The following is a 21,266-nucleotide window of genomic DNA, read 5'->3' as shown; positions in this document are numbered from 1 at the left end:
CATTTTAAGAAAGCCCGGGCCGGGCCCTCACTTCTTGTGGGTGCTACTCGGTGGGAGGGTTCCACAAATGGAGTAGGTCCGACTACAGTTTAGGCAAATCAGGCGGGACTGGTTCTGAAGTGGTTATCTGCTGCGGCAAAGTCAGGCCAGAGTTATCAAATGTGCAGCCTAATAAATAAAACATTAATGCTGCTCTGTGATGCTACTCGGCGAAAGAGATGTTTACGCTGCTGTCAAAGGTGCTACGCTCCTGTCAGTGCTGCTATGTGTTAAAGGCATGTGAATGTGATGGTGTTCTGTGGTGAAAACACTCAGTGCTGCCCAGTGGTAACGACTTTTGATGCTACTCAGTGGGTCAGTGTTAAAAAAGCACGGTGAAGGTGGTTAATTGTAAAGGTTTAAATTGGGTGGCCCTGAGAGGGAGTGGTGACGATACAGTATTTAGGTGGCTCCAGGAAGCTCTATGTTTTGACATGGGCTGCCTTGGGTCTGTTATCGTACCTGCTGGCTCCTTCATGCAGTGAGATTATATGTATGTATGTATGTCACACTTATCAGGTCATGATCGAGCCTCTCTGAAAGCTCTCTAAGACTGAAAACGAAATGTATCCACGTCACATGTCTCTTTTTAACCCATGAGCGAAAGCTCTGATCTTCTAAAAATGTCTGAAATTCGACATGGACAAACTGCTACAGGCCAGGACAAAGCTTCATAATTTTAGTTTACAGGAATGGAAATTTCTCTTAAACTGTAGTAAATATTGCTGTATGTGTGTGTATTTTGTGCATGCCCGTTGACTAGGAGTGTCCAATGCACACAGTGCTTCTTGTAAGAGCTGATTGCCTAAGTTCCAGTGTACAATTATAGGACGCAGACAGTCAATTGTACTTCTGCATTAGGTATAAATTGTGGCAAGCACAAGTGTGCACTATAATTTGTCATAATGTGGTCCTTTTGCTCTGTCCAAACTGTTGGCTTTGGTGCCTAGTGTTTTACCTTGCTTCCAAACTTTGCAGAATACGGCTGTCACGTTCTGTAAGCCCTAGGATTGTATTTCAGAATGTCCTATATATCCAGAATATGGTGATTAAGGCAATCAGTAAAACTAATTTAACTGTAAAAATCTGTTTCCCAGAATGCCTTGCACACTGCTTCCCCCTTACCTTTGCAGGTTGAGGGTGGGTGAAATAAAAAAAACAGTTTTGCTGGCAGATGGTTGCATTTGCTGATACGTAAGGCATACGATCATAATTCTCTTAAAATCTCAGTTTTGTTTATTCCAACGTAAGTCAGTTTCTGGCATCAAAAGGCTGGCCCTTATTCCAAACAGCCTGCTTTAATATATATTGGGTGTATGGTTGAATGTACAGATCCTACCTTTTATTGTGCCTGTGCACTTGCACAGCTGAACCCCAGTATACTAAATTATATGAAACAATGTTTTCTCCATGCTTCCCTGTGCATTGGGAGTTTTGTTACAGACCCCCTCAGTAAGGGACCTTTTAGAGGCTGTGTATGGTTCAGATTGTGGCTGCATTGAGGACCCTTTCTAAAGTTGCATCAAGGCCTGTTTTCTTGGGCCATTTGTGTGCCTGGGAGGGAGCCTGAAGGACATAAGGTTTTTTCCACAATGTTTCCTTTTGAATACGTGTTTTCTGGTGTAGTGCATGTTTGCTCAGGCTTTTGAACAGAAAACAGGAAGTTGTGGAAAGTGAGAGCTTCTCACTTCACTTAAGCCTAAATACAGCGATCTAAAGCCGGGTTATCGCTAGTGCCAGTTCTGCAGCACGCTGTGTCATACTGGTATGAGCATCATGTGGTGTGCTGAGGACAGGTTTTCCTAATTTTCCAGGCAGCAATCGCACCTCGGTAGTTTGGGTGCATTACCCTGATTTAATGAAGGATGGTTCTCACACGGTAGAATTGGGTAGAATTGGGGATGTGGTAACTGTAGTGTGGCATTGCTTTAGATTGAGGATTGTCTGAGTGGCATGTGGTGTGTGGTGGTACCATGGTTGTGGTGAATTATGGCATTGTTAAGTCATAGCTGAAACTGCACGCTTGCAGACCTTTCCTGGCACCTTACCCGCAGGTCTAGATAACACATACAGGCATTGTAATTCCTGGCCCCTAATATAATCTCATGAGATCTATACCTAAACCGACCCAGATGTGGGGTTCATGCATGCTTAGATTAAATGTTTGTCTGAACATGGATTTATCACACTCTCATGCTGTCTTGACTAAGGGCTTGGCGATGCAGATGCCCTTTGGTATCAGCTGTGATTCAAGTATGCTGCAGTGCCCATTGTTGCACTCGACTCGAGTGCACCCTAGCCTGTTGACCCATGCACAATCATTTATCTTTAACTGCTATTTTCCAATATAACAATGGGGTAGGAATTACAGAGCGTGAGGAAGGAAAGAAATGAGGAGGAATGGTAAAAGAGACAAAAACAAGAAGGGTGGAACGATGGGGAGGGGGGAGGAAAGATGGTAGGGAGACAGGAAGGAAACAATGCGACAGAGGAAGGAAAGTAGGAGAGGAAAGATGCCCATGAAAGAAAGGGGAGAGAATGAAAGGGGAAGCAAGAAAAAAGGACGGAACAAAAGAAAATCGAGTGATTGATGATATGAGGGGAAGAAGGAAGAAACTGCTTGCTCCTCCTAGCTTACTCCGGTAATATAGACCAGCAGGTTGAGCGCTCGCTAGTGCTGCTGCGATATATGCATGATCTGCAGGTAGCAGGTTCAGATCCTGGCAAGGCCAACTCAGCCTTTCATGAATGAGAGGTTGATAAATGAGTACCAACTACTTCGGTTGGGAATGATTGTATATATATATATATGTGCTATGTACAGTGCTTTGCCAAACACGCTATTTAAATAACAAATAATTATACAATGCCGGGGCCATGGCAAAGGAACGTTTTCTCAAGTGTTTACACAAAACATTACATACAACAAACACCATTAACCCTCCGTAAGTAGCATTTTCTGTAAAGTTGTGAATTGACATGATTCACGGATGAGGGTTTCAGTGCCACTTTTTTTAGGTGAGGGCCACATTTTTTTGAGGTGTCTGGACCCATTTCTTGTCCCTGTCCGACCGTGGATACAATATCCAGAAAAAGAACAGGAGACTACAAAGTACATTATTTTATGGTGGAAGTTGGCCACTACTTCATATAAATCTGTTCAGAAAGAGATGCCTCCAGGTCTGATCATAAAACAAATAACTTGGTGTGTTGCCGAGAGTTTAGTGACTGTGCAAAGGGAAAGGGCAGTGAAACTCTGCAATTAACAATAATGCCTGTGACATCAGTACAGGCAATGTCAGTATCTGCTAAGTTGGTGGGCAAAATAAATCTAAGCATACAGTGTCTATAATTAGTTTCCGGATTGGAACTGAAGTCTGATTCTGCGAAGTCAGTCAAAACTTCTAAGCACTTGAAGGGCGAGGGAAGGGAGCACACACCTGCGAAGCTGACTTCAGATGATGCAACTTCCCTGGTAAAGGCCACATTGACTATAGGGGACACATCTGCTCTAGAATAGATTCAAAACATGTCAGTATAGTTGATTTCAGAGTCCAAGTGGGTAAAGAGAAAATACAGGAAATCCTCCCAGGTTGCTTAGAATGTGACAAACTATATTTTTGCGATGAGTAATTCTCTCCAAATTATTTAATACTGGTTGTATCCTTAGCAAGAAAAGCACAGTGAGATTTGGTGGAAACTACAATTTAATACCTTAAGCGATTATTAGATGACTGAATCACTAAATAAAATTCCAGGAAACATGTACAATTTAGAAGATTCCTTAGAAGAGAATTTTTCAGATTTTCTACTTGCCAGCAAAAGACATATGACATGGAAGATTATATTGGGGCGAAAGAATAGGATGAGATACCTATAGTATGATTGGGTTCCACAAAAATGTGAGACGCCGTAGAGTTTCTCACAGCAGAGTGGATCATAATCTATAATTTGAGTACATCTCCCATCGAATTCTTACAGATTATTCATCTACTAGAGCGGCAGTGGAGTATTTTGTTCCCCTTAGATGAGTAAAAGAAGAGTCCTTTCTTTTAGTCTGTCTCCTATTGAAGCTCCAGCAAGACTGGTATAGACTCTGCCAAGAATACCAAGAATTTGGAAACCGGTGCTCAGAATTTTAAGGACCCATTATCCACATTTTAAGCCAATGCTTGAAATGGATTAAAAAACCTGAAGTTTCAAGTAACGGGCATCTTTGCCTAAGGTAGTATCTGGCCACACAGCCAGTGGGGAGGAGATAAACCAGTTGACAGTACCCACAACACCCCCAAAATAAAGATAAGACATCTGGGCGCAATAACAAAAAAGGTTGCTCAAATTGCGGCTACAACCATAAAAGCATCAAACTCATGTAGGTCCCTCTGTGGGACTGTGTTTTGTTAAAACAGAGGTATCTGCAGGAGCAGTGAAGTTTGCACTCTTGTCCTTCAGCTTCTTGTTCAGTCCCCAACATTGACACCAGTACTCTAGCACCCTTATGAGATCACTGTGGCAGCAGTGGCCCTGCTCACAGCAATGGAGAGTGGGAGTTTTGAGGGAAAAGGAAATCCCACCGGCTCACACTGTTGTAAAAACATGCACATCTCTGAAGCTTGCTACTTCCTGATGCCAAATGCCCATCATTTTCATCCTTGCGATAAGCCTGTGTGTAGCCTTGGCCTTCCGCTTTTCAGCCTCATGCTTTGCAGGGGTGTCACTCCTCCTGTGGTTACCAAATTATAAGCCTTATTAAAAACACATACAGCTTCCTTTTTCAGGAAAGTAGAAGATCCTCACGCTAACCATTTGGGCTTGAAACCATGCATTGCTAGGGAGGCACTGGATCAGGGAATGGTCTCGCAGTATTCTGCGAGAATGCCCTTTTTTACAAATAAATTATCCATGTTAGATGCATGCAAAATTATAGCACTGGGAAGTGGCAATGGCTCCAAAAATACAGAAGGCTGAAAGGGGTGCTATTTCTGTGGTCTGTGGACTTTAATAAAGTTGTTTTTTTTATACGGTTGTAGTGGTACAGAGGCAATTTAGCTGTTTATGCAAGGTGGATGTCTTGCCACTATTTTCGTAATTTGCTAAAAAGAGTACAATAACCAAAATGGTGCTGATACTTTGCAAATAAGAACTTGCATCCGTTAAGCACATTGAGTTACTTTTTGCGTTACTGGTAGCACATCTGCCCGGCTCCTAAATCGAAAGTGTCGTTGAGCCCTCGAGACCACAGAGCTCTCTTCCACTCCCCTAGCCCCCCTTCCCCCCCGAACCTCAGTGAAATAGGAACCCTGCACTCCTCTCTGGGACCCTGTTGAAGAACATAACCTATGTGGCCTCAGTGAATGAAGACCATCACTGGTACATCACAGCGACACTGGCACACCATCACTGTACCCTGTGCTGGGGCTGAGGAGAGTCCTGAGGATGGCATCACAACTGATAACTGTCACACTGGGCTCCCGTGCTCTCCCAGACCCAACATAAGAGTAAGCCAGAAAAATCAGGTTGGCCTGCCTGCACTCCTCTTAAGTCGCCAATATAAGGACATGCAACCCACTTTATCTTACATCCCTTTATTCTTGACTCCTAGGTGTACTCTATGCCAGGCTTGTATGGACAAAGGTATCACCTATTTGTCCCTGTTCCGAACTTGTGAATAGGGATCGGGATCCACCTCCTGCTGCAATTCTCACCCACCTGACACAGTATTCACCACTCCTCCATGCACCCTCATGTCCTCTCCACAAACTCTGACGCCCTCTGGCCATCACCCCCGTCCCCACCCACACACACCCCCACCCCCCATTGCTGTCCTCCTCTGCCTCTTAATTGGCACCATAGGCATTCCTCTCACTCTACTTCTTCTAACTTAATATTCCCTCCATGTTCCCCTCCATACTCTATTATGCTCCCCCACCCTCAAAACTCTCCAACCTTTATTTCCCAACAAACTCACTCTGGACCTCTGAAAGGACCAATCCCTCTTTCCTAACTAACCACTTTGAATCCTATGACCCCAAACTCTCTGTTATGGCAATCGCTGAAATCACTTTCAATTGCAATACTTATCGTAACAGTTGTTCAATTTGTACATCATTGGAGTATATCATATTTACATTTACAGTTCTTCTCGTTCTTCTTCTCTCAGACTTTTATCTGCTAAGTATTGCCTGAACCCGCCCCAAATGTCTTTCGGGCGACAAATCATTGGTAGTAGACCAGAGTCTACCTCTTCGTTGTCATTCGCCCCAAGTCATGTCTTTCTCCCAATCACTCAACACAGGAGGTGCCCTGTTTTTCCATCGCATTAATATCACACGTTTGGCTAATGATAACCTTAGATTCAGAAATGTGCATCGAATTGGGCTCATCCTGCTTACAATGCCCAGCACACATGATCCCGGGTCCCAATTTATAGGCTGGTCTGACATATCGCCTAGTGCTCTGCATACGTCAGCCCAGTAGTCGGCGAGTCTTAAGCATGACTACACCGTATGGAATATGCCTGCCTCATCGCTCCCACATCTAGGGCACTTTCCTGACACTGTGACATGCATGCTTTTGAGTGAGGCCGGGCTGAGATGAACCCTGTTGAGTATCTTATAGTGTATCAGCCTGTAGCTAGAGTTGAATGATATGTTTTGTGTCAACCCACACAGGTTTGACCAGTGTGCGTCTGTAGAGGTGGTTCCCAGATCGTGCTCCCACTCTCCTTTAACATCTGGGGTCTGGACATCCTTGGTTGATAAGGTGATTTTGTGGAGTGTGGAGGTGGATTTATTTACTGTGGTGGGAGAGAGTACAAATCCCAAGCTAAGGTTCAAGGGGGGTTCTCTTGAGGAAACCTTCCTATTTGTTGGCTATTGCTGAGCGCAGCCTGAGGTATTGTTACTTCTGCATTCGGGTATCCTCTGTTATTGCTTTAATATCATCCCAGCTAATGAATTGCTTATCGACAAATACATCTTGCATATTACACCACTCCTATCCGAGTTTAAACCTACAAATGATTCCTTGTTCCCATTGCCAGCTTTGGTTGCCAAACGACTTTGTCTGGAACTTACACCTTTCATGACTAAGTTCGTTAATCTTTCACTTGCCCAGGGACTTGTCCCAGATGATTTGAAAATTTCGATTGTTACTTCCTTGTTAAAAAAAAAAATTGGACTGGATCCAGAAGACTATGGCAATTATCGCCCTATTGCGGGTCTTCCCTGGCCAGGCAAAATCTTGGAGAAAGTAGTGACTAAACAGTTACAGGACTTTATTGAAGATCACTGCCTACTCCGCCCTGTACAGTCGGGTTTCCGTCCATTACACGGGACAGAGACTGCACTTACGGTGGTCTGGAATGACATGCTGCAGGCAGGAGATGCTGGGAAACTTTCCCTGCTTGCGATGCTCGATCTCTCAACCGCATTTGATACCGTGGATCATGGTATTTTGCTAGATCGCCTAAAAAACTTAATGTGGGTCCCGGGGCACTTCAATGGTTTACATCTTTTCTCACCGACCATCAGCAAAGTGTTCGAGTAGGGGGATTTCTTTCAGAAACACTTTCTCAGTGTTGTGGTGTGCCACATGGTCCAGCTATCTCTCCACTTTTGTTTAATATTTATCTCCGTGCCTTGATGAACATCCTGGAAAAATATAATCTCAGGTTTCATTCTTATGCTGATGATACTCAGTTGTACATCAGACTTGATGATGTAGAGGATGCTCTTACTGTGGTTACTAGTTGCCTAGACGCGATAAGCACTTGGATGGAGGAAAATTGGCTGCAACTGAACCCAGAAAAACAGAGGTGATTTTGTTTGGGCCTAAACATCTCCTTGTAGGGGGAAAATGTCCCCCTCCTCCCCAGTTTTTGGGTGCTAGCCTTAAATATTCCACCAAGGTCAAGAATCTGGGCTGTATTTGGCAGAGTGACCTGGGATATAATGCCCAGGTCTCAGCCAAGGTACAGTCCGTATTCTATAATATCCACCTTTTGCGCCAAGCTCTACCCTACGTGCCTAAAGTAGATTGTGCTGTAGTGGTGGGAGCACTGGTCAATTCAAATCTTGATTATTGCAATGGTCTTCTGGCCGGAGCACCGAGTAATCAAATCCATCGTCTCCAGAAAGCACAAAATGCCAGAGTCAGACTGGTCTTTGGTGTACCTAAAAATATTCATACATCCGGTCTGCGCCGATCACTACATTGGCTGACAGTTAAAGATCGGATTAAATTTAAGACCGGCTGTCTGGTTTATCGATGTTTGCATGACATGGCACCAGCATATCTAATAGACAAATTGAAACAATATCAACCCACTCGCTCTCTTAGGTCGGAGGACCATCTCCTCCTTGTAATTCCTAGGATGAAGTACAGGTCTAGGGGAGATCAGTGTTTTTCAGTGACCGGGCCCAGATTGTGGAACAGTCTTCCGCTATATCTGAGACAAGCCAACTCCCTGATGACCTTTAGAGCAGATCTCAAAACTCATCTCTTTAGATAAATCTGGGATTTTGGTTATTTTTGTCTGCTGTATAGTATTGTTTACCCAGTTGGTCCTCCTGGCCTTCTGAGTCTCATTTATAAATGCTTCAAAATTCAAATTCATTCCCAAAACTATTTATGCCTGTGTTTTTACAGTGTGTGGCCAGTTTGACATCTTGCTTTGGGGGCAGGTATGGTGTGTCCCAAATGGACATACCAGGGTTATATAAGTGTTTCTGCGGTTGCCTGCCAGTCTGTCCCACGATCTACATGTCACCAGTGTTGGGTTCATGGAATTGTCGGTCCTAGAGCCTCCTTCAACCAGCTTGTGTAGCAGCCTTGTCAGACCTTCCCCCTGTATTTCAATAGTCGCATGCGGTGCATCAAGGCCCTCCTCTGTCCAATATACTGCATAATAAGCCTGCGCTGAGAGGAAGTACAGTTCAAAGTCGGGGGCAGCCAGTCCCCCTGCTCGTATGGTTTAGTAAGCAGTTTCCAGCTTAGCTGTGGTTGTCCTTTCCATATGAACGCTGAGCATGCTCCTTGAATCTTGGTGAAAAAGGGTTTTCCCCGCCATACTGGGACTGTACTGAACAAATAGAATAGCTTGGGGAGTATCATAATTTTGACTAATGGTAGGCGACCCATTTGTGAGATCGGCAGGTGTTTCCAGCGGTTGAGTTAAGTGCAGTGTATGTCTATAAGTTTACCATAATTCAGAGTGCGTGTGAGTTGTCGTGCGTGCTATATCAACTCCCAAGTACTTCACCTTTTGGGGTGCCCATTTGAGTCCGTGTAATGCAGCGGGTTGTTTAGTCGCACCTGTTAGCGGGAATACTTCAGATTTAGCGGCATTCAGCCTTGGACCGGAGTAACCCCTCCCCCCCCACTCCCCCAAATTCCTGCAGGGCTTTAATTATCTTATTATCTTAAACCCTTGAGGTAACTCAGTGCGAACCCTTTCAGTCAGGATTTCGCACCAGACATTCCACAGAAAATGTACTCTCATGTCTCTTAACTTCCCTACCACTTGCCTTCATCCTACTTGATCTGTCTGACTCCTTTGACGTGTATCATCTCTCTTGCTTCCCAATGCTCTTCTCCCTTGGTTTCATGGAGACTGCACTTAACTGGGTGGCCTCTTATCTCTCTAAGTGCTCCTTTGCTATCTCCTTGAACTCAAGACTCCTTCTCTGTTTATCATGGACACTGCACTTAACTGTTGCCTCTTCCTTGGCTACCTTGCCGTCTGCCCCTTCCCTTTCTGCGCCCCCTCAGGCTTCTTCTACACCTCTGCAGGGCGTACCTCTGATCTGTACCCCTCCCCGGAAGTCCTTAAAGGACGGCAACCTTCTCCATATTGCCACTCTTAACTCTCGCTCAGCTGTCAAACACTCCTCCGACATCTGCCGCCTTCTGGAGGAACTTGATCTCACCGAGACATGGTTCACGGCCAGCTCTGTCACTAGCTTTGACACTCTCCTCCCTGACGGCTACAAGATCCTCTCTGCACCCATGTGCAACAGTTCCGGAGGGGGGGGTAGCCCTGATCTTCCCTGAGTGGATTCCTGCCTCTGTAATTCCTACGCAGGCGTACTCCTCTTTTGAATGCCTTGTCTGCAGGCTCTCTCTCTCTCCTAGCCATTCCCTCACTGTGGCTACTATCTACCGGCCACATGGTCAGATCTCCTCCTTCCTCTCTCAGTGGGCGGACCTCTCCTCTTCCCTCCTGGTCTCGACCACTGAACTCCTCCATCTTGGAGACTTCAACATCCACTTAGATGCTTCCTGTCCTTCCTCTGGACTCTTTCACGACCTTTGCGACTCTCTCTCTCTATTCTCCCCTCTGGCCCGACTCACTCTGCAGTGCACACTCTGGATGTTCCGATCTCCTCAGACCTTCCCCTTTCTATCCCTCTCACCACTCCTCTCCTGGAGTAATCACTTTCTCCTTTCCTCCCAGCTCACCCTCTCTACCCCTCAGGCCAAGCCAACTCCATCACTGCCACCCACCTTCTCGGTCATCCGACCCATGAAGCGCGTGTCAGTTGAAGTTTTTGCCGCCACTTTCTCACTCCCCCCCCACCCCCCCACCCCGTCCCCTTTTGGTTGACTCACACCCTGACACAGCCCTTTCCATGCTCCACTCTGCTATATCTGATACTCTCGATGTTCTTGTCCCTGTCATGAGGATCAGCCCAAAGCCAAGTGCCTTGCCAAGACCTTGTCACCCTTAAACGCAAGTGCAGGGTGGCTGAGAGGGAAATGTCGTGCTTCATGTACATCCTCTGACAAACTGGCCTGCCGCCTGCTCCAAAGGCAATACCGGATCTCTGTCCGCACCAAGAAGAGAGCGCACATCCAATCCTGCGTCTCTGCGGCATCTAACAACTCGGCTGAACTCTTCAAAATCTGCGAGGAACTGGCCAATCCTGCCGCAGTCTCTACCTCTCCTGTCCCTTCCCAGGCCCTCTGCATGGCACTGGCTTCACATTTCATCTCAAACTCAGGACATCCTGTCCTCTCTCTCCTCCTCTTCCCTTCCTCCCGCTACTCCCTGCTCTTCCTCTGGCCCCTCCTCGGCCATCTCTCCTCTCTCCTTCTCCACCTTTCCCCTGTTCTCCCCAGACAAGGTTTCTAGACAAGTCCGATCTATGAAAGTCTTGTCAAAACAGTTTCATCCCTGTTCCTCCAAAACCATCAAGGACCACATTTACTCCCTGGCTCCTGTCCTGGCTGACTTCTGAACCACTCCTTCGTCACTGGAGTCTTCCCTTCCCCCTGAAGCACTCCCTTGTGCACCCTCTTCTTAAGAAACCCTCTGCCAACCCGTCCTGCCCGGCTAACTATCACCCAATCTTCATCACTCCTTTCCTGGGCAAACACCTGGAAAAGCTGGCCATCTCCCAGCTCAATCTTCACACTGAATCTGTTGGTTGTATCCATGATAATCGGTCTGGCTTCATAGCTGCCAGAAGCACGGAAACTGGTCTCCTGAACATCCGTGAAGACCTGCTGTCCAACCATGATTCCAACACCCCCTGTGTCCTCATCCTTCTTGATCTTTCTTCTGCCTTTGACACAGTGAACCATGCCATCCTGCTCAACCGTTTCCGTGATAACCTGGGGATCACCGGTCAGTCCCTGGCGTGGCCGACTTCTTTCCTTTCTGATTGACCCTCCCAGGTTCAACTTGGGTCCTTCCTCCCCTCTCCTCTATCTCTATCTCTACCTGTGGTGTTCCCCAGGGGTCTAACCTCTCTCCCTGGCTGTTCACCCAATACCTGTCCCTTCTTACCGCGCTCTGCCCCAACTTCCAGTGCTATGCGTATGACACTCGGCTCATTTTCAGGCTACCTTCAGCCACCTCTTCTCCCTCTCTCATCTCTGACTGTCTGTCTGCCATCCAGGAGTGGCTCCCTCCTTTCCTGTCACTCTCTGGCCGGTCTTTCTTGGCCCTCTTCCTGCTCCCACCTGTGAGGCTAAAAACCTCAGGGTCATCTTCGACTCCACCCTCTCATTCTCTCCTCACATCTCCGACGACTCTAAGAAGTCACACTACCAGCTGCACCTCCTCAGAGGTATTCTTCCTTTCCTCTCCTTCCCCCAGAAGCTCACTGACTCCAGAGCACTGGTTCTCTCTAGGCTGGACTATTGCAACAGCCTCTTTCTAAATCTGCCTGCTTCTACTCTCCGCCCTCTGCAACTCATCCAGAACAGGACTGCGAGACTTGTCCTTGGCCCAGGGATGGTATCTCTCCAGGACTGAAATCTCTGCACTGGCTCCCAGTGGCTGCGAGGATTAAGTTCAAAACCCTCTATCGTCCATAAGGCCTTCTGGGGCCTCAATACCTTCAGCTCTCTCTTCCTAAATACCTTCATTCTCGAGCTCTTTGCTCATCCGCCTCCAACTCCCTCAGGGTCAGTCGCTCCTCCAAGCAACAAGTTGGTGGTCGATCTCTTTCTTCGGCTGGGTCCTCCCTCTGGAACAGCCTCCCTGCCTCCCTGAAACATGAGGAGAATCATCTTCGGTTCCGGAAGCACCTCAAAACCTTTCTCTTTGCTTCTGCTTTTTCTCCTCCTCTCCCCTGCTGACTTCCTGGCTGACACTGAAACTGCACTGGTTACCTGGCCACCCTCTGATCTCGGGCCCAGGTCCCCTCCCCCGCCAGTCGCACTCCTGCCCTGCCTTCCTGGCTACCACTGCACTTGGAGACCTTGAAACCTGATGTTTGCACTTACCCTTGCACTTGCCACCTGCTGGCCGTGCTTTTACTTAGTTTTTCCCATGTACTGCACTGTCCCCTTCCCCCCCGCACTCTCCTCCTTCCCCTTCCTATGCACTTGCGCGATCTGAATGACACCTGGCCTAGTAGGACTGTTGTCTTGTCTTCCCTCTGTTCCCCCTCCCTTGCCTCGTCGCGCTTTGAAAGACTTGTGTATAGGCGTGTTATAAATGCCATATCATATATCTTATCCCCATCGTCTTTTCAGTGGGCGTCTCACAAGTATCCGTTTTGGGCACACCTTTCCATGCTCTACACCTCCCTGTGTTTACATTCCCCACATTCTTTCACTTTGGTTACCACCTCTTTGCTGATGAGACCAAGATCTTTTTCCACTCCTTTACCCCTGACTTTTCTGAGCTCATCACCAGCTGCTTCTCTGCTATCTCACTGGAAGGCACTACGCTGCCCATTGCTATACTCAAGAAGTCCTCTTTCCTCAAGTCTCCAACGCCAACCCCAATCTCCCATCACCTGTCTCCTTTCCTTTGAACCTCCTCACTCCCCCTCACCTTTGACAGCAAACTTAAGGTAAATCACCTCAACACTGCGACTGCGTTCAAGAGCCACCTTTTGAATATGAGAAAGCTACACCCAATCTGCTAAAACTCTCTCCATCCTGGTCCTCTGCAATCTTGACTTCTCCATCGATCTGTCTTTTAACCCCTCCCCCCCTCTATTTATTCACGCCACTTAACAAAATACTCAATTTTGCCACATGTACCTATGGCAGTCTACTTCGATCATCTGCAACTTCTGTATAGCCACCATGTCAGGTGGCTCTCAATACAAAATTGCTTAAAACTATCCATGGCCTAGCCCCCACTTCATAGTTGACAGGCTCTCCCTCTACCTTCCTACTCTGCCTCCATTTTACACTTCTTAACTTGTCACATGCTTCCCTCCCCTTCCAACCACTGCTCTCTTCTGGCCACTCAGCACTAGAATGCTCTTGCATCTGGCATCAAAGCAAGGCCTTAACGACGAGGATGACCTCAACACAGTTTCACTAGCCAGCTCCCTTAAAGCACTTGGGTTCACACACTGCATAGTGCATCCCACTCATGCTAAAGGATGTACGCTAGACTGGATTGCAGACCCAAACTGTCACATTACCGTTGCCTCCAACCTACCTTGCCCCTGAACCGACCATAATATCTGCTACACCATGCCTACTGACAGAGTATCTTACCTGCCCATCCTCTAACCCCCATGTTAGCACAGAGCTCTTGCAACCACTCCAGAGACAACATCATGCTGTTGTTGTCGGACCTGCAATCCGCTCATTCCTCACACTGTGACCCTGCCTTCCTGGCTGACTTGTACAACCAGACCATCACTCGGGCAATTAACACTGTCGCTCACCTAACATTACACAAGCCCAAACGCTCCTCACACCTCAATGCGTGGTATACCACAGACATTCGCCCCCTCTGTGGTAAGAAACGCAAAGCGGAATCCAAATGGAAGAAATATCTGTCCGACTTAAACACAGCTTGCGTCACCACTGCATCAAAGCAGTACACACAAGCCATTCTACTGGCTAACAGCACCATCTACAACACTAGAGTCTCTAATACCAAATCTAGTACTGACAAGCTTGTCATGATTCTACGTGAATTGGAATTGGAATCACCCACCACTCCACCCTCCCACATCACCATGGATGTTACCTGGTACCCCAACATCCAGAATGCGCTCATGGATAAAATGAGCACTCTCCAAACTAAAATCTCTCAAAAAAGATGCCCTCTGCACAAGATCACAAGGGCCAGTGAACATTGCACCTCCTTACATTTTAAGTGTCTCTGAAACCGAAGTCTCTTGGATAATAAAAGGCCTCAAACCATCCCGGTGTCAAGGGGATGTGTTCATGCACCCATTATCAAGGAGTGCGCTGATGGCCTCACGCCATTCACCATCCTCATCAACTCCTCTTTTGCTTCCTGCTCGGTGCCAGCCAATCTGAAAGAAGCTTGGGTCCGACCTTTCCTAAAAAGAAAAAACACATTAGACCTCTCCATCCCCACAACTACCAACTGATTACCACTGTCCCTTTCCTTCTAAAGATCCTGGATAGGGCAACCTACCTTTAGATCCAGCCTTACCTTGAAGCCAATAATCTCCTAGAAATGCGTCAATCTCGATTCCACTACAGCACGGAAGCTGCACTCCTGGATCTCAAAAACCAACTCGATGAGATCAAGGATGTGGGAAAACTACTATTATTAATACTACTACTGGACCCGTCTGCAGCCTTTGATCTCGTAGACCACCAAATCCTATGCCAGCATCTTGCCTCTGCGGCACACCTCTCACCTGAAGCTATCACGTGGCTAACCACCTTCTTTTTTCTGGCACGACCATGAGTCTTCCTTGATAATACCTCGCCCCCTCCCCCTCACCTGTCAGCTGTGGTGTGCCCCATGGCTCCTGCGTCTCCCCCACACTTTACAACATATTCTTCAAACCCCTTTTCCACCTCCTAGATAACCAGGGCATATCAAAGCAGATGATACAAAGCAGATGATACACAGATGCTCCTTCCTCTATCTGGCAACTAACCCACTGACGGTCACTTTGCACACAGTTTACCAAACCATCGAAGCCTGGATGGCAGATCACCTACTCTGCCTGAATGACGACCAGACTGAAGTTCTCCTGATTGGCTCTCAAGTCGTTCTTAACAGATTGGACGAGGCCTTCACCATAGATGGCACCACTATACCTGTATCAAGTGTCGTGAAGATCTTTGGTGTCCACATAGATGCTACCTTGTCACTTAATAGGCACATCAATGCTGTAGCTTCCTCAGCTGCACACACCACCAAACTAATGAATGCTAGCAGGCCATTCCTCTCAACTGACCGTTGACTGACCATTGCCTGTGCACTTCTTGGATCCAGACTTAACTATTGCAACGCCCTAATTCGCTCACAACATCAACAAACTTCAAGTCATCCAGAACAATGCACTGGGAGCTGCCCTGAACCTCCCTAATCGTGAGCATATTTCGGCCGCAAGGAAAAAAGCTCACTGGCTCCCTATTCGTGATCGCATTACTTCAAAATTCTGCCAATCACCCACAGATGCCTCTCCAATGCTGCCCCGTTCTACCTCTCCCAAAAACTCAAAGCCCAATCTGCAAGACAGACTTGCTCCACCTATTCGTACCAACTGATCACCCCAAGATTCAAGCAAACTAGAGCCGGCGGGAAGAGCTCCCATGTCATCGTCACCAAGAACTGGAACGTCCTACCTCCAGCACTTAAAGCAGAACAATCCTACTGGACCTTTCGGAAGCACCTTAAGATACTGCTTTTGTCCCACGGCCCCTTACCTGACTGACCAGCGACCCCAACTGTTTTTGACTCTCCTCTACTGGACTTGGTTTGACTAATCTGCAACAAGCGCCTGGATTCCTGTGGGTTTAGTGTACTTTTATAAATGGATAAATAAACAAGCCAGCTAAGGGGCATCCTCTAATCCCCTTTTATGTATTCCCCGTCCTGATAACTCAATCCTATAATGCCAAACAATTCTATTTATGTGTATGTATACATTCATGTAGATAATGGACGGTGCCTGATAGTACCAAATATCCTAATATCCCTTTCATTACTCAAGTAACCTGGAAAAAAGAAACTGCCTCTGCCTGTTTTTGGGCTCTATGAAGTGCCTAACCAATCACTCAAACACAATTGGAAAAAAAAAGCAGATGTCAATACAACCATCAGAATCTGATAGAAAATGGGTATGGGGAGGCACAGAAAACCGGTAGGGAATGGCCATTTGACATAACCAAAAGCACAAAAAGGTACTCCCGCCTACACTAAATCTTCAAAACCTGTAACATAAATACTTCATAATTCATGAATAACTCAGTTCATCTTCATCCCAAAAATGTCATAATGCCTGTATTCATAATGTAAACTTACTTCCACTTTTTAATGAGTTGCAACAAAATATACAATACAAATATTCTCCTTTTAATACAATCTAAATTCACCCTTCGTCTGAAACAGATTCAAGATTAGTTTGAGCCTCAACATTATTCCTGCATATTTAAAACATTCAACTTCAACAATACAACAGTAAAGACGCTCCTATGTACATACATTCAATATAAAGAAAATCCTACATGAATGATCAAACATGAAAAATCGGTTCCATGTCATTTCATCGCAGGATGTTTTTTCGCAGGTTTTTTAGCGCAATTTTTTTTCTGAAGGACAACGCGGTTGATAATACGCAGTATAAATACAGGTCCTGAAGAATATGACGACATCCATGATGTCATCGAAACCGGTCGACCACTCCACTGTATGATATCCCAGAAGCGAATTGGGTATATGGTATAAGTTCATTGACATCCATGTGATGGGAATACCAACATTTAACTGATGATTCTTCCCAGATTTATCTGGCTAGAATAAATTGAACACAGAACCTATGTAGTACCGGGACAGTATAAGTAACCAGTCCCCAAAAAAATGGATCCGACAGGACAGATCCTGAAATAATTTTAGCTTTTTACGCTTTTTTATAGTTTTGCTGAACCACAGTACACCATTTTATCTATACTGTCTGTACACACTTCTTTGGGGTGAATAAAAAGAAACTGCATCTGGCAGGAAGGAAATGCTTCCTCCTTGAAATGTTCTTGCAAAAAATAGATCTGGTTCAACAACTATTCTGTTTTTTAACTCAGTTGGAATACTACACATTGTAGAGGCATGGATAGACCCTCTCTGCTCTTTCCTTTTAGATAGACGGCGCACCAGCTCTGACCTAGGGATAGCACCACCTTACAGGGATAGGGTGTGCTTCCACTTAGGGATAGTGCTAGCATACACACGAAAAAGGTCTACTGTTCAATCACTTTGGATCTAAAAATAAGACGCTCTACGACTGTTCCTGTGTGATTAAAAAGTACCGAATACATACAGTAGGGCAACCACACCTTGCAGGTGTCTTGTTTTGCCCCAAATATGTTACTTGATTGTCTTTTAATTTTTTTATTTGAACTTTCAACATCCCAGTGTTATCGATAAGCTGAATTAAACAATTAGCAAGACAAACTATGCTTGCCAGCTGCTAATTCTTTCCGCTGTAAATACGATTGTATTATATTTGATCAAGAACTGTTGTGTTTCTGTATTGAGCTTTTTATAAAGCGTTTCACGTCAGTATTATTTTCTATAAGTACATACCATGTGAAATTGGTGCACAATTTGACTTTAGAAATTGGAGTCTGAATTGGCTGAGTCATGTCTAAATTGATTATTGCACAAATGCAACATCTTTGGGGCATCATCCTTTTTCTGAATTGTTTGGGTTATGCTCTGCTTCTGGGGGACTATCGCATCTTCATCTGAAATTGTTTTCATGGAAATGCTTAGCCATTTTTTTTTTTATTGGCTAAACAAAGTTCAACCTTAACAATCCTACAAATGTAAAAGAGCGAGGATAACTTTCATACACAGAATTACCAAAAAAGTAAAGCAAAAGAAAATATGCATAAAAACGAATTCATTAAAATGCATCCAAAACGAACTATTTCCTCATTAATTACATACCAAACACAACCAATTCTCAATTCCAACGTCAACAACTAAATCAAAAGATCCCTATTGAATTTTAGAAAGTAATTACTGCAATACTTAAAAACTCAGTCTACTTTCAATCTTTATTTCCAAAATGCATCCATATCGAAAATATGAACTTTTCCATAAAATGTTGCAAAGAAAATTTGACGATTTGTTGATAATTGTTGACAATTATCAAATGTTCAAGAGTCTCAATCGAGCCAACCGCTTCACAAAATCGGCATGCTATACTTTCCACTGTAGGATTCTTAGATTCTGCAAAGATTCCACCGAACCTTGAAAAGGCTCTCCTAAACCCGGGGACACAAGAAGAACCTCTAGTGTGCGACAACAAGGTATATGTCCTTATGCTCATGTGAAAGATGACTTGTGCTTCTTTTAGAAGAAAAACCTTAGCTTATTTCCTAATAGCACTTCCCACTTCAAACATGGAGGTTCTTAATTAAGCAATACAATTTTGTAAATCTGATTTGTTATCCCTTATGCCTAATCCCTATTGCTAAATACCACCTTGTCGTTATGAAACCGTCAGCTAGTGCTAAATTTTCAGACCTAAAACTTTGTATTCTAGCACTGGGTTTGTGTTTTTCCCTCCTTATTGGCATAGGTCTGCAAGGCCCCTGTGCAGTGTGCTGTTGGCTAAAAGACAGGGCTGTATGAAGGTACTGCACATGTTCTGGAGACACTTGCCAGCGATGCTTGATCATACGATTTCATCAAGTGGCATGATTAGAACTCTAATCTAGCATTGCATCACAGCACACAACCTTCCCACTAGATAACCTATCCTCCTTTCTCTATTGTGCCCTTCTTCTACATGTTTGACACTTTGAGCACTACTTTGTTATTGGAGGTGGAGTTTAATAATAGCCTAGGTGAGTTTACAGGCTTCAGAACCACCTCAAACTACTAACTACTGTTCAGTAGCAGTTAGTTGTGCTGCTATAGGTGGGTTGAAAGGTAAGTGCGTGCATGGTATTTGGTGTGAATTAATCAAGACTGCACAATGATTTTCAGTCTGCCAAATCCAGAGTGAGGTTACTGCACTATGGTTGCATTTCTCAAGCATCTGTGGCTTTCTTGTCCTCTTTCCCACAACCTCCAACATGTTTTTGATCATTCTATGTTTTTTTTCTTTTTCAGCATGACACGTGTCCAGTGTGTAGGAAGAGTTTAAATGGAGAAGATTCCACCCGGCAAACACCGAACTCTGATTCCTCTGCCAGCAATGGCTTTAGTAGCGAAAACCAGTTACACGATCGATGGACTTTCTGAGTGTGCGGGCTGGGCAGAGCACTTTGTCATTCTTACTACCGTTGTAAATTGTATTAAAAAATAAGTAGCGGGAATAGAGGAAATAAAACCACATCCAAGATCTGGATTTTCATGCCAGAGGTACTATCCCTTTCTGAACGGAAAAGGAGTAGCCCCGCAGATTGAAAACAACCAGCAACAGAATGCATTTTAGTCCTAAAATCAAAGTATTCATTGATTTGCATAATTTTATACTTGTGGAAACAATAATTGAGTGTTCTTTGAAGGTAGCCCCCTTGGTCTACTATCCTGAAGGTGTCGTAGTAATTCATAGCTGTGATGGTGCGTGTCGGTGGGATGTCAAGTCCCGGGCTCTTTTTCCTTTTGAAGGTAACTGATGTTTGTTTCAAGGCAGCGAAACAGTCTTGCGATGAAAACTACTCATACAGTGCATTTGAGTTTTTGGACAACAGATGGAATGGGGCTGGTTCTCTATTCAGAAGTGAAATCTGTATTGCTACTAACCGTTTCCAAAACAGTGCAGTGAGGATCCCACGTCTAGATGGTCAACTGGCTGTGCTGTAACAGAGAAGCAAGTATATGTGCAGCATGCTCTGTGCCTCTTATCCCAGGCTATTGCATTCCAATGACCAATGTAATCTGTGGGTTTATATGTCCTATCGTGTGACGTTTTCCAAATTATTCCAGAAAGGAAACTACCTCTGCATCCATGCCGTAGAACCAGGGGTGCATTTCTTCTCCAACCCTATAATTGGACATAGGATGTGTTTGAAACTTGACTGCTGCAGAGGTAAATGTAATGTGTCCGTGTTGGACGAAGCAGCAAGTCCTCATGTCATTGTAAAATGTGGAATCCATGATCTGACTTTACACTGAACCGGAAAGTCTCAAAGGACAGAATCGAGGGAAAAACAGCATCAATGTATGCATAGCACCGTAAAATATTCAGGTTTAAATGCGTACTCTGCTAGAGAACAACAGCTATCATATTCACACTCTGCGGTTTGTATTGCTTTAGGCTTTCAAATTTTGCAGGTAAAGTTGTATTGTTTTCCAAATTGGGAATATGATTTCACAAGTGGGTCGTGGGGGGTAATAACATAGAAAATGAACTATTTATTTGAAGTGGGATAAAACTATGAACGTCTAGCTTTATTGTGACGGCAAATTATTTTAAGGTTGAATAAAAAAATCTAAAGTTTAAGGTAGCTGCTTTGTTTTTAACCCACATTTGTTTCAGTATTTGCTGTGTGGCTTTCTCCATCGTATATAGAGCTATTTTGTTTCTCTTCTGTCTCTTCTTGTTGTTTGTCACACCTCTTCCTAGCATGTTGCCGTAGTGTTAGGCACCTTTAAATGAATAATTGAACTAAGTGCATCCCAGGCAGCTAATTACTTTTATTGCACCTCGACATTATTTCTCTGTTAACCTCCACCCAAGTTCTCCTTTTCTCTTTACCGTATGATTGGAACATTCAGCTTGGGCACACTGCCTGCTATCTCCCATAGAGATTTTATTTTACACTTGGGGAGCTTTCGCTGTCTGGTCGTTCTATTTTGTGAA

The 21,266-nt window shown here is 45.0% G+C and overlaps 1 protein-coding gene across 3 annotated transcripts in view; it reads left to right on the top strand.

The window, feature by feature from the left end:
- The window catches only part of RNF115 (ring finger protein 115), an 809,324-nt gene extending 788,418 nt beyond the window's left edge, over positions 1-20,906 (top strand). For all 3 annotated transcript variants that reach the window (XM_069652791.1, XM_069652792.1, XM_069652790.1), the window contains exon 9: positions 19,571-20,906. In XM_069652791.1, coding sequence (XP_069508892.1) covers positions 19,571-19,702 — 132 coding nt within the window. In that variant the 3' untranslated portion in view covers positions 19,703-20,906. The remainder of the gene's footprint in view (positions 1-19,570) is intronic.
- Positions 20,907-21,266: the final 360 nt, after the last annotated feature.

Source organism: Ambystoma mexicanum, chromosome 1p, assembly GCF_040938575.1.
Source record: "Ambystoma mexicanum isolate Mex_15411 chromosome 1p, UKY_AmexF1_1, whole genome shotgun sequence".
Taxonomy (NCBI): Eukaryota; Metazoa; Chordata; class Amphibia; order Caudata; family Ambystomatidae; genus Ambystoma; species Ambystoma mexicanum.
Note: the sequence above shows the minus strand (reverse complement) of the source record. Positions and strands in the feature narration are given on the sequence as shown.